We start from the raw sequence: 12,790 nt of genomic DNA, 5'->3' as shown, positions 1-12,790 counted from the left end.
GAGATTAGGGCAGGATCTGAAAACGTGCTAGTTTCTCTCACCCAGTATGGATTTGTCTCTCCTCCCCTTTTCAAAACCTGCCTTGAATATATTCACTCTTTTTAACCGACACTAAATCTGATATGTGAATCATTTTACTTCATCTTGAAAAGTAAAATTTCCCTGCTGTTGTTTATACATTTGAAATCATAGTCTCATCTGAATAAGCACAATAGGATGCAGAAGGTCTAAAATATAGTTATATAATACAATTGAGTGGTTTTTTTTTAAAAAAAGAAACTTTAATAGACTGAAAATATGTATGGGCTTTGCCTTTCATTCTTTCCTCTCTCTTCTAAGTTAATAAGCTATATCTAATGGATTCTCTTTTCTTAACCAGTTTATCCTGATATGTTATATCTCAGTCAATGAGCCTTTCCAGAAAACCGATAGTGTAATTTTATATTTTTTTCATGTTGGTTTTTATCTCTGAGTAAATTTATAGAAATAGTTGATCGCTCTCTTTCTGGGTTTTTTTGCTGTGTTTGGTTTCAGCAGACTGACTGACTGTAACATGGTCAGGCGTAGCTCGCTCCCGTGTCTCCCTGCATGTCGGTGCCCCGACAGTCACCCAGGCCACCCGCAGCGGACGTGGAGCATCATTCCTGATTCTCCCTCTCCTTGCTCCTCACACAGCCCCATTCACTCAGTCAACACGTATTTACTGAAACCCACCACGGTAGCTCGGGAAATAGCAGTTAATGGGGGGGGAGGGACGCAGAGTGCGCCCTGATGGAGTTTATAATCTGGAACCAGATCGCTCGTTTCTTTTAGTTTTACCCTCTGAATATTTTTCAGTTGCCCTCCTTTTTTAACCCAGGCACTCATCATCTCTTCCCTGGACTAGGACAGTTCATACTGTCCAGGCCTGTCTCCCCGCCCTGCGTCAACACAGACCGTAAATACGACCGTCTTACCCTCGGCTTTAACTCCTCAGCGGTTCCTAATGGCCATGGCTGTTGTCTTCAAACATGCTTGATTGCGTAACCTTCCAGTAAAACATGTTCAAGCAAATACCTGTGATATGTATGTTTACGTATTTATGTGTTATGTGTGTATATACATGTGTGCTGATATGTGATACACTTTATAAAAAGTAAACATTCTAAATAAGTTTTAAAATGAAATAGTTCAGATACTTTAGAAATTTCGTTTAACTGCCAACAAATCTTTTTGCTCTCACTGAAAAATTAATATTTTAGGAATATCAATGTGCAATACCATTTATAATTATTTGATTTTTTAAATGCTGGTCTCTCAAATAGTGTCATGCAGATAGTTTGTGCCGGGTTAGAAATATCAGCCGTCCCATTTTTTTGTTGTTTGTGCTGTGTGTGTGTGTGTGTGTGTGCAGAGAGAAACAGAGAATCTGTGTTCTATTGTTAGTATAAATATCAATCTCAGTTTCTTAGAAATCTTATAAAGCCACTTGTCATTTTCCGAGGGTTGATAACAACTGGTAATACAGCCTGCACATCCATCGTGCGTCTATCCACATGTGAACTGCACTATTAGCACAATAGGTGATCATAAAGAATCAAGCAGAGAGGGCAGCACTCTGGGTGCCTGATCGCCCACCCTCCCCTCCCGATGTGTGTGGATGAGACTTGTGACTGTCCGCCACGCACATGGGAAGAGAGCTTTGGATCACGCCTCATGCTAAATGCTATATTTCAAAGACCAGTACAAAGAGAAGCAGGTTGTCTTGCTTGTGATACTAAATAGGACCTTTAGTGATTTGCCTCCTGCCCTCTTCTTCAGTCTCACTCCCTTTTGCTGTTCCTGGCCCACTATTCCTTTTTATTCACTTTTTCCTATGCTTAAGTGCCTCCTGGCTCTCTGTCCCCCACCTTCCTTTTCCCTGGTGAACTCCTACTCATCCCTGAACACCTTTCAGACCTTGCCCTGCCACACCCACCCTAGAATGAGCTGGGCTTCACTCCGCCACAGCCCCTGCGTGCCACATGCCTGTCGCTATGGTTACACTTAACACACTGCATTGCTATTGTCTGCTTATGGGTTGGTCTCCCCCTACCCCCTGACTCAGAGTTCCCTAAGACAGGAGAGTGCATCTCATTTATGTGTATGTGCCCAGAGCCTAGAAGTGGTCTGCGTCTCCTAACACATCTAGTAAATGAGCACATTTGCTGATTACTTGAGGCGATGGCTGCGTGTCTATAGTAGGCAGAAATGTCGTCGATGCAGCTGCGATCATTGTAATAATCTCTTCAGAGTTATGCTACCAGAAGCGTGATCGGCCTCAGTTCAGTTCCATTCCAGACGTCTCTATTGAGCTTTTGCTCAGCAACTAGCTCAGAAATAGATGCCGTGGAAGGTGCAGAAGCAGAGTCTGTGCTTTCAGAGATCTAGTCAGGAAGCAAAGCCCACGTGCACATCCATTCGGTTAGTGCAGATTTCTCAACGTGCCATGTGCCGGGCACTATTCGAAGCACTGAGGGTCAGCAATGAGTGCAACAGACACAATCCCTGTCGAGCTTATATCTTAATGGGGGGAAATAAGTAATAAGAAGTCAGATGGCGATGAGTGCTATGAAGAAAAAGGAGTTGGTATAAAGAAGTTAGGAAATGACTGGGGATGGCAATGGGGGCGAGTACGATTCTGTTTTATTTCGGGTGGTTGCTCAGAGGCTTCACTGAGATGGTAACCTTCGAGCAAGGACTTCATCGAGCCCAGGGAGTAAGCCACTGGATATCTGGGAGAAGAGTGTTTGACGCAAAGGAGCACAAAGGCCTTTGGCTTGCTGTGCAGCAGCAAAGAGTCCAGGGCGCCTGAGTGGGAGGCAGATGGAAGAGGAGGCCAGAGAGGTAGAGAGCCCCAGCTCAAGGAGGCCTTGGAGGCTGTGCCTAGAACTCGGTCTTGCTCTGAGTGAATGGAGCCCCTTTGGGTTTTGAACAGAGCCTGACGTGAGATTTAGTGAGTCCGCTGAGGGCGTCACGTAGAGAATGGTCTACAGGATGGCGGGGCTGGAGTCCAGAGGGTCAGCAGTAAGAAGGTAGGGGAGAGATGATGGGCTTGGAGCAGGGGGGCAACAGTGCAGCAGGTGACAAGGGGTGTGATATTGTGAAGGTAGCATTGGCCAGATTCGCTAATGGATGAGCTGCAGGAGCGGATAGAAGCTAGAAAACACTAAAGTATTGGCAGTACGTACTGAGGGCTCGCCAAGGGCTTGGAGTCCTCTCTCCCAGCACACTTAGTCCTGTGTGAGGAGTCCATGGTGGCTGCATTCTCCTTTCTTACCCAGGCTCAAGGGTAAAGAGAAGCTACAGGATGTTCACTGAACTCAGACCTTCGTCGTGGTTCACTTTTGTTCTGTAAATTAGTTTGTCTAAACAGCTTCACAAGTTGAATGTTTTTGTTTTCATTTCTCACTGCTCATGTTTAATAAAGAAGCATTTTGCATAATTTATGTTTAATCATAATAAATGCATATAATGTTAATAGTGATTTGGTAATATTAAATATTTACCCGAGTTTTATCACAGAATATTAGATTTGCTCACCCCTTTATCCTCAGTCCTTAAAACGGGCTGGGACTTCTGGAAATTTATTGAACGAATGGATCATGACCTATTATGAATGCATCCAAACTTTCTCTTAATTAAAGCGATATGTAAAGTGTGTATATAAAGAAATTCGTAATAACCGTTCAGAGTTGAGTTTGAGATAGCAAATTTAAAGCAGTTTTTCCTGACCACTAAAAAATTACTAAAGTCATAACAATTGACAGGTATTTTACTGATATACGTTGTCAAAACAGTGCTTTAGCAGTCTCGCCTTTTCATTCATTTCTTCATTGTCGAAGAACTAATGTGTCGATATGAAAACACTGAGTTTAGGGAAAATGGGGCATTTAAGCCTAATATATTGCAGGGTAACAAAACACGAGTGTTTTAAGCCGTAACATTATAATTCAATCTAAGTACAGCAAAGCTAATTTAAATTTGTCTTGACAGTCATTTGTAGAATTTGTAGTCAATCACAATAGCTTTTTGTTTTCTTCGAGTTTAGGTTCTGAATGTGACACCTAATGATGGCTTTGCCAAAGTACATTATGGCTTTATCCTGAAGGCACAGAACAAGATTGCAGAAAGCATTCCCTATTTAAAGGTAACTGTGTCTGCCCTTGCTCGGTTTTTCATCTTCCAATTCCTTTGAGTCTTTTGGACACCCTTGATTATGCATTGTAGGTTGATTGGCACACACTGCTAAGTCTCTTCACCATGAAACTGTACGCCCTGTGACCATGATGGTCATAGGGGAGGATGGACCTTGACTGGAACTGAGAGTTTCGAATATAGAAATACCAACTATGTGAGTAGACTCTTCAGAAAAGACTTGATGAAGAAATCCTTCAAACTACAGTCGTTATTAGTTTTTATTGAAATGTCTAGGATGGACAAAAATTAGTGACATAATATCTTTAAATATGAGCAATGCATTAAATGTTCCTTTTATAATTTAATCTGAATATTTTGAGCTATTAGGCTTTTGGGGTTTGACCTATTCAGTCTGCATTTTTTACCTCCCTTTGAATAGGTTGTCATGACCCCCATTGAAACTAATTTCAATGCATACTTAAAGTATACTGTTATTTTTTTCTCTCTCATATCTAGTTGAATCCTTGTCAGTTCACCAGAATCACATTAGGTCTAGCTCGGGGCTGCCCACAGTAGAAATGTTCTTTATTTGTACTCTGCAATATGGTAGCCACAGGTGGCTGTCGAGTACCTGAAATGTGGCTAGTGTGACTGAGGAATTGAATTTTTAATTTTAATGTGAATTAATTTTAATTTGAATATTAACATTAGCTAGTGGGTACCATATTGGACGAGTAGATGCCTGTGAACTTTTTTTTAAAGTAGCAGCATATATTATGCTTTTATGATTTTTTTTCTTTCACATGACTTAAATCAGAGATTCCGAATAGCAACCCACTGATCGCAGATAGCTTGCATGTTACATTTGGCCAATATAATTCTACTAAAAACAGTTGTAAATGCTTGTCTCTGTTGAGAATCTGAACATTTTATATAATTGTGCAGATTTCTGGTTTCTCTTCAAAGGTCATAGCTGGCCCACATCCCAGCACAGGAGCCCAGCAGTGGTGTCCCCGTGAGGTGGGCATGCACCCCCCATTCTGTCTTGACTGCCACTGGGCCTCTGCAGACCTCTCCATTCCCTGCCAGGACCCTGTGGGCATGCGCATTTCCCTGATTTAAAGTGTTCGCCTTAGATTTCCTTTGACATAACAAGGGCCAAGTAGTGCTCTCCCTGCTTCAGAGATGGGGAAAGGATTGGTCAGTAACGAATGACGATATTTATTTGAGTGTCTGTCAGTCAGTTAAGATCATGACCCCGATCATAACTCTCCTTCTCTCCTAAGTCACACTTCTCTTTCTTGCAGCTTCTTTTCAACATTATGCAAATAAAATTTCTTAACAGTAAAATGGCTTCTTGTGAAGAAGCCTCAAAGATGCAGATTTTTTAAAAGAATTCCTTGACATTTAAATATGTTTTACTTTTGTCCTTCTACTTTTAAAAAATTATTCTCTTGCTTTAATATTTTGTTTCTCTCCGTTTTTTTTTAAATAAATTTAATTTCAATTCTTATGTGGGAGACAAGGGTGGAAATCAGCTAAGTGTTTTAGAATAAGACTTGTGTAATGATTACATTTTCCAAGATTCCAATTAGCTTTAATCCTCTTGTATGTTTTCTAAAGGATTTTATTAAAAAATGAGATATTTGTTTTGAGTGGGAAAAAATATTATTTGCAGTCGGGTGTCTATCACTTCAAACATCTGTGAGCAACTAAACATTTTGATTCAGGAATAAAAAAGCTTCTAGATGACAACTGCTTAGATTTGAAGAACAAAATAAATGTGATAGATACCCAGCCAAAGAAATTCTTTGGGATATTAAAATATGATTTCTCCCACAGAGACAATTTACAAAGCATCATACTAATGTTATGAGTCAATCCATTCATTGTTAATTAATGACATATTGCTAATTTTCAGTTTTATTACCTCCTTTTGGTTTTGCATTGTAAATGTTATCCAGTAACCTAATTGCCAAACTTTAATGTTGAGATGAATTTGTCCAGTTCTTAGATTTTCATATGGAAATAAATATTAAGTAAATCGATGAATTAAATGTGATATTTCTTTCTTAAATGCTAATACGATCCTTTCTACAGGAGGGGATCGAGTCAGGGGATCCTGGCACTGATGATGGAAGGTTTTATTTCCACCTGGGGGATGCCATGCAGAGGGTTGGGAACAAAGAGGTAATGTGTGTCTGAACTTTTTGTTCTAACGGAGCGTGGATTGTGGTAAAGGGGGCGCGGATCATTTCTAAGAGAGAGTTACGACTGAAAAAAAATTTTCGAGCATAAACTTTTAAAAGTAGGGATTTAAACCTTTTCGAAACAATCCAACGGCCCTACTTAGACCTATAAAGAATTTTTGGGATTTGACTTTAATAGATTCTTTCCAGAGAGTATCTGAGTGCGTAATCATAAGAGCAGCCTCTAAATTAGTGCTTGTATCTGTACGTGTGTGTCTGTGTGTGTATCTGTGCGTGTGTATAGAGAGGGTGGTAGATATTGCCCTGAAAAGTGTTTGTAAAATTATGAAATAAAGAGATATTAACAGTTTAGTTAGATTTATTTTTATTTTATTGTGGAATTTTAAAAGTAGTTATTTTAGAATGAAGTCTTCATTCAGCGGATTCCTAAGCACTCAGAACCCAAAGGTTAATTGTATAAATTACTTTCTGAAATGTTTAACAGCAGCTTTGAGATGAACAACTGTAGCTGTAGTAATGACAGGTACTGACACAGAAAATATAGTAGCTATAAAAAAGTTACATGTTTTCTTTGTGATCGTTACTTTTTTCTGAGTACAATGTCAGCTTGTTTACACATAACATTAGATCATTGATCATGACATTATTTACTGTAAATTCCCAAACTCCCACAACCCACCGTGATTTACACAACATTGCTGGAGAGCAAAGCCCGCCTTTCCATCCTGCACCATCACAGGCTTCTTGGCTGGGCTCTCCTTAGAGTCAGGAATAAAAGGGCAGTGTGAGACACAGACTCTTTGTAACCGTTGCATCCCATAGATACGATAAAATGATGACTAAGGGTCAGCTTCGTGTTTCTAAAGTTAATCAAGAACATGGAACCATTTGGACAGTTCAGGGTTCATCGGAGCGAGGGGTTTTGTGACAGAGTAATTGCCAGCTAGAGACATGAACCAATTTGGGGTAATAGAGATTTGGAAAACTGACACTTTTCTTTATATATTTCTACGTATCTGTACCTTTCCCCGCTAAACCACCAGTCGGTCAACTGAAATATGAGAATGAGATATGAGAGGTGAAGAGAAAAAAGGGAGAAGAAATTGTTGGTTGGTAGTCATTTTGGTGTTCCTTCATTCTTTTAGATGTAAATGCCTGATACCTCCTTTGAATGAGAGGGGTAAGAGATTTTGCTTCAGTATCTAACACTGGATAAATGTTCTCTTCTGATTGCTATAAATGTAATCGTCACTAATTAATTTATCTTTGAACATCTCACAGTCCAGGGCAAAGGCAGATAAAAGAAGTCTATGATTTAACCTCACATCTTAGATGAAAATAGCCCTTACTTCAAGGTCAAAAAATTCACTACTAAACACGTGTTAAGGGCTTGGGATTTGAACCTATGGGACTCTTCTATCAGCTTAATTATTATTAATAATATGCACGGAACAGCACAGTTCTTGAATTTAAAACATTCACAAGGATTCATGCTTACAAAGAACAAAAATAAGCCTGTAGAAACTCCATGTTAGTATGCGCTTAATATTGGGTATCAAATCTGTGAATTGACTGCCATACTCCAAGTTTGCACACTGGGAAGCAGCCATCCTCCATGCTTGTGTGCACGGAGTTCTGCTCCAGGCATTGAAAGAGAAGCAGACCCACAGCCTCTGTGCTGCAGAGGCTGACAGTAAAATTGCCTCTGAGGAAGATTTTCCTAACAGGTGCGTTTCATATGGACGGGAAGAGGGAGGAAAGCAAACCATGATAGTCTTAGAAATTCAGCCTCAGCTGTTTACAATATTTCCATAACTCCCAAATCCACATGCTAGCTCTCATCTCCTACTCAAAGTCCAGATTTGCATGTCTGCTGCCTGCTTAGTGTCACCACATGCTGTCACAGTGACAACTCATTCGTCTTCTTCTGAATCATTTTTCTTCCTGAGTTCTGTCTCTCATTTGATGATCTTGCCAGCTTCCCGGGCTCAAGACTTGAATCGGCTCTAGCTCCTCCCTCTCCTTCTGCAGGCCTCCTCCTCCTTCCAGTCTAGTGACGGATGCATTCTGGGAAGTCAGCTTCCTGGGGTCTTTGGCATCCATCTCATCTTCCCTCTGGCTCTGTCAGTGTTGTCACCCCAGCATGGCAGCCCAGGGTGGTCAGTTGCTACCTTGCACATCAGTGATGGCTGTAAGCACCTGGCTGTTGTTTCTTGCTTTAGTCTTAACTTATTTCCAGGCCATCTTATGCTCAAAAACTCCATGGTGCAAAATAAAAATAGAGTTCTGTTTTCAAGCGGTGACATTCACGATCCTCCACAGGCCAGTCGCCGCCAACCGTTCTTGCCACAGGTGTGTCTCCCGGGCCCCACGGCACGCTGTGCTCCAGCATAACAGGCTCCGGCTGGGGCCACATGTGACAGGCCTGCTCCCCAGACAGGGCCTGGGCTTTTCTGAGTTAGAATCATTCGACATACTATTACTCTGTGTGTGTGTGTGTGTATGTGTCATACCTGGCAATGATTTGCAGTATGGTAAACACATTTATGAAGGTGACTCCATGTGTTCTTTCTGTCTATTTTAGTATCCTTAGTTAGTAGCATAAAAGGAAATGTTCAGAGGATTCTTGATCATTGTTTTTCTAACAAGTCTTCCTGTAAAGTAGCTTAGATATTTTTTAAAAAGGCAATCAGGCCGAATTCACTGAGTCTTCTATGTAATTGAAGATGATTTTATTTTCATTGAAAATGTCGTCGAAGATTTTTTAAATTCCTCATTTATCATCATCATGGTTTGTTTCCCTAAAAGTTAAATGGCAGAGAGGTACAGAAGTAAGGGTCCGGTAGGACAACTTTGAGTGTCAGAAAAGAATTTACAGATAGTTTAAATGTGACATTGTAAGCTAAGTGACATGCCTAGGCATCCAGCAAGGTGAATAAAAGGTGAATTAAAGCCAGGGCTAAAATCTAAGACTTCTAACGTACCACTAGAATTATAAGGTTTGCTGTTTTGGTTTCTTATAATAATTCTTTCTGACTATTCTAACGATGTGCTTCGTCCATAAAATAAATTGCCGATGATTCAAAAATAATAGGTTTTAAGAGTTTTAAGAAGTTATCTGTTGTAATTAATATTGTTGTTCACTTTAACACTAAAATATATAAAAAATATAATCCTAAATTTAAATTGGACAAAAATAACAAAAATATCAAATTAATTTTAAAGGTAAAGTGTTATTTTTTAAAAAATCAGACAATTAGCTATTTTAAGTTTATGGTTTTTAAGAAATCTATTTTATGGCCTCAACTTACATGTTTTTCATGGAAAACATATGAGAGGAGCCAGTATATACATTCTTAATTTGAGACATTATTGAGAAAGGTAATTAAATAAGATCACTTTTTATGCTTTTTTTTTTTTTAATGATACAAAGATAGAAGAATTTGTGGAACAAGTCGCCAGGAGCCCTAGGCTATATAGTTCAAGATATTTAGCCTTTTTAAACCTCAGTTTCAACATTTGTAAATTGAAGATATTTGCAGTTATTAGAAAGATCAAATACAGTACACACATAAAAGCACATAGTAAACTGAAAAATGTGTCTGAAAATATGAAGCGGTGTTGCTATCACGCTTGATTTTCCTAATGAAGGAAATTTTGAAATATGAATTTTAAAAGGCTTTTAAAAGTCAGTATAGTTTCCATTTAAAGTATATCTGGAGTCTTATAATGTACTTACGATATCTTGATCTGCTTGATATTAAATGCCTATGTTTAATTGATCAAAATGTGTATTTGAAATCACTCTTCAAAAGTAATCATTAGATCAGGCTTACAGTAACGGAGGGGATGCTGTTGAGTGCACCCCTAGGATCGTCTTCCATTGTAAGGACAGTGGAGTGTGCACGCTGCAGAAACGTGGGGAGGGCCACCAGGAGAGCATATGGTTGGGGTGTCATTTGAAAGAGACATATGGAGCGGCATACTCTGCAGCCAGCTGTCCCCTGAGAAGACTAGTCTTGGAGGCAAGTCGTATCATGTTACAGCTAGCCCACAGCCACAAATCTTATCCCTTATGGCAGAACAACAACGAAAAGGAACAAAAACCACCTTTTAAAAAAATCTAATATGGGCTCTCTTGGTAGTGACGCCAAATCAGAATAATATTTCCTTTTGTCTACTTAATTTAATAGAGTATTTGCACTCTGCTACCTTGGGGTCGCCTTCTTAAATGCAGACATGGAAAGAACATGTACGTGAAAAGATACTCTCGACTTTAGCATTCCGATTCGGTAAATGCAAATAACTTTGAAGAAATTATTAAAATCATAATTCTCCTTTTAAAGGAAACATAAAAATATAATTTAATAAATGAAAGTTGAAATATACAGGCTACTTTAGTGTCTTAAATTATTTATTACTCCACAAATTCATCCTAGACCCTGTGCTGGACGCTCTGAGTGAGGACCAGTTAGTGCAGCATGACTCCTGTGTTGAAAGACCTTAGCACCTAAGAGGGAAAATAAAATGCGCACATTCATTTACAATAATAGTCCATAATTGGAAACCCAGTCAAATAACAGTATTTTCACCAGTGTAACAGACTTGGGCATCTGACTAGCAAGCTCTTTATTTAAATGTCACAAAGTAAGACTTACTTTTAGTGACTTTAATTTTTAAATTAAAAACGCTTCATTTGCAGTTTGACTTTTCTGTTATTTCAGGCGTATAAGTGGTACCAGCTTGGGCACGAGAGGGGACATTTTGCATCTGTTTGGCAGCGTTCGCTCTACAACGTGAATGGACTGAAAGCCCAGCCATGGTGGACTGCAAGGGAAACGGGCTACACAGAATTAGTGAAGGTGAGTGTTAACTTAGATTTCAGCCTCACCTAATCGTAATCTCTTTCCTTCTCAAAATCAGAGAATGCTTCTCATGGAAAGGCGTGTCAGGGGGGAGATAGATTTTATAGCCAGTGACATCTGCAAAAAAGATTGTATAAAGAATATCTTGTCATCCCATTAGCCAAAAGTTTAGTTAGTCGAGATGGCGAAGAGAGGAATATTTCTTGAAGAGCAGTTCTCAAACATTTCGGCTTTAGGACCCCTTCATACGGTTAAAAATTATTGAGCACCCCAAAGAGTTTGTCTGTATGTGTGCTGGTTATGTCTATCAGTATAATTCTCAGAAATTGAAACTGAAAGAAAATATAACAATTATTTATGAATTCTTTAAAAATAACTCCATTGGTAGATTAAACCCAAACTGTAAGAATGTCTACATATTAATATAATAACTTTTTAAAAAATAACTATCTCTTCAAAACAATAAATGTAAGTGTAGTGAGAAGATTGGAATTGCTTTTATATTTTCACAAATTTCTTGGATGTCTGGCCCGATAGAAGACAAGAGGATTCTCACACCTACTTCGTATGTAACACCCATACCTTATGTAGCTTCTAGAAAGCTCCATTGTGTACCCATAAAAGAATGAACATGAATAGAGCAAATAACATCCTTGTATTATTAAGAAAATAGTTTTGATCTTGCAGACCCCCTCAAAGGACCTCGGGAACCCCTAGGTGTCCCTGGACCATACTTCGAGAATCACTAGTCCTGAGTCAATTTAAAAAAAAAAAAAGCATAAATATTTTTTAGAAAATGTGGTGGCAGAGAAACTAAGTGGTTCTAACAACTTAATGGCCAAAGAGAGAAAAAAAAAAAAAAGAATTAGAAGAAGAAGAAGAAGCAAAAAATTGAAAGCTTTTATATTGGTAGATTATATCCAGACTGTAAGGATATCTACTTGGTGATTTTGGTAAAGGCTGGTAGAAGTTTACTATTGCTTTGGTGAGCTCCTTCTTATTCTTAAAGACACTATAGTTTCAATAGTATTGTTTTCTACTCAAAATGTGAAAGATGTCATCTATATTATGGGTTAGATGGGCTTCAGTGTTTCAACCTGAGACTGTAACTGCCATGTGTACATTGTTTGTATAAGAAAAAACACTCTGATTTTTAAGCAACTGACTTTACATCTTGGTGGTGTGTTCCAATACCACCAAGCAGTTCTCCAGTTCTCAGTGAACGCGGAGTGTCCTACAAATTAACAGCATTCCAACACTGTCCACCTGGAGATAGCATCAGGTTCGCAGGTCAAGGGCTCAGTCCCACGAGACTGCACCTATTTTAGACGCCAGTTGCAAGTCCAGGTTGTCACCTGTGTTTCTGATAAACCAGCTATAAATCGGAGATCCCTACAACCCCCTCCTTGGGTTTGATCAGTATGCTAGAGTGGCTCACAGAACTCAGAAATACTTATTTAGGTTTACTAGTTTTTTAAGGGATGTTACAGAGGATACAGATGAACAGCTCGATGAAGAGGTGCACAGGGCAGATCTAGAAGGGCCGGAGTGCAGGAG

The 12,790-nt window shown here is 39.2% G+C and overlaps 1 protein-coding gene across 2 annotated transcripts in view; it reads left to right on the top strand.

Moving 5' to 3' along the window:
• Window positions 1–12,790, top strand: part of ASPH (aspartate beta-hydroxylase) — a 187,196-nt gene that overhangs the window by 138,718 nt on the left and 35,688 nt on the right. The window contains exons 19-21 of one of the 2 annotated variants that reach the window (XM_023530068.1): window positions 4,070–4,168; window positions 6,259–6,348; window positions 11,093–11,230. In XM_023530068.1, the coding sequence (XP_023385836.1) occupies window positions 4,070–4,168; window positions 6,259–6,348; window positions 11,093–11,230 (327 nt within the window). Of the gene's footprint in view, window positions 1–4,069; window positions 4,169–6,258; window positions 6,349–11,092; window positions 11,279–12,790 lie in introns of those variants that run through there. The other variant, XM_023530067.1, reaches the window with a different exon arrangement.

This window comes from Pteropus vampyrus, unplaced genomic scaffold (assembly GCF_000151845.1).
Source record: "Pteropus vampyrus isolate Shadow unplaced genomic scaffold, Pvam_2.0 Scaffold45, whole genome shotgun sequence".
Taxonomy (NCBI): Eukaryota; Metazoa; Chordata; class Mammalia; order Chiroptera; family Pteropodidae; genus Pteropus; species Pteropus vampyrus.
This window is presented reverse-complemented; position numbering and strand designations above follow the sequence as displayed.